This window comes from Artemia sp. Qi Xiang Cuo, chromosome 15 (genome assembly GCF_049724085.1).
Source record: "Artemia sp. Qi Xiang Cuo chromosome 15, ASM4972408v1, whole genome shotgun sequence".
NCBI lineage: Eukaryota > Metazoa > Arthropoda > Branchiopoda > Anostraca > Artemiidae > Artemia > Artemia sp. Qi Xiang Cuo.
This window is the reverse complement of record NC_142808.1, coordinates 54,446,094-54,450,295: the sequence shown is the minus strand read 5'-3', so window position 1 is coordinate 54,450,295 and position 4,202 is coordinate 54,446,094. Positions and strand designations below refer to the sequence as shown.

The window sequence follows — 4,202 nt, the reverse complement described above, 5'->3', positions numbered from 1 at the left end:
TTGTTGATTATCTTTTGAAAAATGGAGCTGATGTCAATGCAAGAACAAATGAGGATGAAACTCCACTTCATAAAGCTGCTACTAAAGGACACTTCCATACTCTGAAATTATTGCTAGAACATGGTGCTAGAGTTAACTCTAGAGACAAATATGGGGGAACAGCTCTTCATATTGCTTGTTTATACCGCGAGCTGAATCAGCAGCTGTTGATGTATGCTGTTTGAAAAATGAAGCTGATGTTAATGTAAGAACAGATGAGGATGAGACTCCACTTCATAAAGCTGCCACTGGAGGACACTTCCATACTCTGAAATTATTGCTAGAACATGGTGCTAGAGTTAACTCTAGAGACAAAGATGGGAGAACAGCTCTTCATATTGCTTGTTTATTTCGGAGTGAATCACGAATTGTTGATTATCTTTTGAAAAATGCAGCTGATGTCAATGCAAGAACAGATAAGGATGAAACTCCACTTCAAAAAGCTGCTACAAAAGGACACTTCCATAGTCTGAAAATATTGCTAGAACACGGTGCTAGAGTTAACTCTAGAGACAAATCTGGGAGAACAGCTCTTCATATTGCTTGTTTATTCCCGAGTGAGCAATCTGCTAAAATTCTTCTGGAATATGGATCTGACATAAATATCATGTGTGACAGGGGTATGTTAGTTCTTAATATGATAACTGATTATATACATGATCTATATAATTTTTACCATTTCGAGAAGATGAAGACTAATATGCAGATTATATACCACATAATAAAAATGAAAGCAGCAAATTTATATTTATGTCAAAGAAATGAAATTTATCATGAAGAAATGAGTTTTATAAAGAGCTATTTGGATCTTATCGGGTATATTGATTTGTATGAGGATGAAGGGGATTTTTGGGATCGATGTGAGGTAGAACTAGCCAACATGAAAAGAAAGAAAATTGTTAATTCCACTATATCTTTTTATGACATTTTTTCAAAAGGAGAAAGGTCTTTAGCAGCATACATGAGGAATGAAAATGTAGTGGAAGTATCAAACACATTAAACTACGAAATAGAGTTTCCATTATATGCTAGCATGCTAAAGCGTAACTTCAGAAAGGGTATGAAAAGGAATGAGTTACTTGAGTCGGCCAATAGAAGCCTCAACGGCTATGCCAAGTTACCATATATATGTGCTGAAAAAATATTTAGGTATCTAAGCAATGAAGACTTGAGAAATGTTATAAATGTTTTTGAGACTCATTGCATTAGTTAAGGAGGATTGATGAAATTGAGGGCTTCTGGCATAAACTTATCGATTTAGCAAATAAACGAATATTATAAATTTTAGCAGAAATTTTTGAAAAGTATCTGTGTCAAGTTAAGGGATTAAGGGCAAGCACAAATCTAGGTAAGGGCAGCAAATTTGGGACTCGAAATGGGAGGTCATTCATTAAAAGAGAAAGAAGGAAATGTAAAATTGTAGAAGCAACATATACTATTAATTTGCGTAATTGAAAAATTTTCCTAAAATAATAAAAATCACCTTTGTCTTATCATAATGGAATTTGTAGGAAATCTAAATGTCTTGAAATATAAATTTTTCTTATAAATAAATCTGATAGTTTTTTTCCCTAGAATTAGTTTGATATAAGATTTACCGGATGGTACGTTGTTATTCAGAAAGATGGATGAAATATAATACGTTGCAGACAGAACAATAATTCATTGATATTTTTAGATAAATTAAAAAAAGTTTCTTTTTGTGTTAAAGCTGCTATGTATATATTAAAAAAGATACTGCTATAAATATTTATTCATCTACAATTTATGACAGTTTGTATAAGACTTGATAATTAGGTTGAGATGAAATATAATAAAAGGTAATCTCAAACTAGAGAAAAAAAATCTATATGGCTCTTTCTATGCAAAATTTGGGTTCACAGTAAACTTGATAAAGTTTCTGCTATTTTTAGTGCGAGAGTGTTAGGGGTGAATATCAAAGCAAAAAAAGAAGAAATAAAGACGAAACCAATTCAAACTAACCATCAACTAACAGAAGGTATTAATCTTGAATATTAATATATTTAGTTTTTGACAATTGACCCTATCAAAGTTAACACGTTACCTTGACAGCCCATCAGAAATTTAACAGATTTTTTAATACTGTATCACATGGAAAGCTCGATAAAGGCTCACAAAAAATTTACAGCAAATATGCTGAACTCGTCCTTGTGTCAGCTCTTCCATATTTTTAGTGCTTGATCCATTCAGCTCAGAATATAAAAAAAAATACAGCGTTGCAAGCGGCAGTATAATTCAAAAGTTTGAAATACATTTTCATCAGACTTTTATTAGTTTGCATAAAAAAGGTTGTTTTTGTCAACTTTTCTATGAAAGCTTTAGCTGTTATTATATTTGCATTTCTCCGCGATTACTCCCTTATTCTTTGGTTCTCAGGATACATACAAATCAGGATAATCAAATATCTTTGAAAAGACACAGCATGAAAAAAACATTAAATGGCATAAAAGAGAAAAAAACTGGTAATGGCAAAAATATTTGTATTCTAATTTTTTGTTCTAATTTTTCTAATTTTTTTTTAAACTTTTCTAATTTTTTTCTAATTTTTCTAATTAAAAAATTAGAAAGGTTAAATCACTGTCTATTGTCACATTATTTGTACATAGATAACAATTCTGGCACGTAGACATGATATGGCTTATAATGTTGCTAGAAGAGTATGCCTGTCTTCTTTTTACCTTCTGTTGAATACTAATACCAGAAAGATGACGATAGGATCTATCAATAGGTAACGTATTATCAGAACAATAAGCAAGAAGTTGCCTCTCATCGTAAACTATTATTTCATGTTGACATTCTCTTTGAAGAGTATAATCTCCGGATATCTCACTCTCACATATCCACCATAACTATTGTAGAAAGCTTTGGGTGCTCCAAAGAAATCTAAACTCTCACTGTCATGAAAACATGTGCATACATTTCCGATAGTGTTACCACTTGTACTTGTTTCTTAGTTCAAATACTTCTCCTTGTCAGCATTCAACGCCACGATAATTTTATCACGTGCATACACTTTCCTCGAATAATTCATTTTTACTTTTTTAAATGTGACTCAGGTGCTTATCCTTCCAATGTGTGAAAATCACTGATTTAATTAATACAATAAACTAGGTAGTGTCGATAACTGGCCATACAGTACCATTGGGACATATGCGTAGTGTCTAAGTGCAAGCATAGAGTACCATTGATACATCCGTATTAATAAAAAATAGTTTTCCAAGTCTAAAGAGAATCCAAGTCAGAAAAAGAAAAAAAGAATAGTGCTAATATGTACAATAAAGAGTGCTAGTGGCATACAGCAAATGATATTAGAACTTCTCGTTTATCCTTGACAATATTGCTAAATTAAGCTTTTCTTCTTTCTGCCTTCAAACTTTATATATACGGAATGATTTGAAGTACCAAGGACAGTGAAATTAAAATATGATTGTTTGAACCAGTTAAGTAGAAACTAAAAACACAACTCAAATATTAAAACAATAGATAGAATCAGGATGTCAATCTTTAGTGAAAGTAGCTTTCCTGAGAAGCTTTCCTTCTTTCTACCGACAAACCATTCCTATGCAGAATGATTCAAAGTATCAAGGACAGTGAAAATAAAATATGATTGAATGAGTCGGTTAAGTAGAAACTAACAATAATATTCAATTATTAAAGACTTAGGAAAAATCAGGAAGCCAATCTTTAATGAAAGAAGCTTTCTTCCAAACCATTCCTTCTTTCTGCCTTCAAACTATTCCTATGCTGAATGATTCAAAGTACCAAGGACAGTGAAATTAAAATATGATTGTTTGAACCAATTAAGTAGAAACTAACAATACAATTCAAACAATAAAAAATTAGAAGGAATTATGATGTCAATCTTTAGTGAAAGTAGCTGTCCTATGAAGCTTTCCTTCTTTCGATCTTTAAACTATTCCTATGCAGAATGATTCAAAGTAACAAGGACACTGAAATTAATATATGATTGTTTGAGTCGGTTAAGTAGAAACTAACAAAAACATTCAAATATTAAAAATTATGAAAAATAATGAAGTCAATCTTTAATGAAAGAAGCTTTCTTCCAAACCTTTCCTTCTGCAAATTAATTGGATTAAAAATCTTTTGTAACTAAAATAAATTGTTTCTAAAAGAGAATAAAT

General features: G+C 31.2%; 1 protein-coding gene across 1 annotated transcript; it reads left to right on the top strand.

The window, feature by feature from the left end:
• Positions 1 to 227: 227 nt before the first annotated feature.
• On the top strand, positions 228 to 1,252 carry LOC148943863 (uncharacterized). The gene is made up of 2 exons (XM_089101263.1): positions 228 to 244; positions 349 to 1,252. The coding sequence occupies exons 1-2, from the start codon at positions 228 to 230 to the stop codon at positions 1,250 to 1,252; spliced, it is 921 nt and encodes a 306-aa protein (XP_088957389.1).
• Positions 1,253 to 4,202: the final 2,950 nt, after the last annotated feature.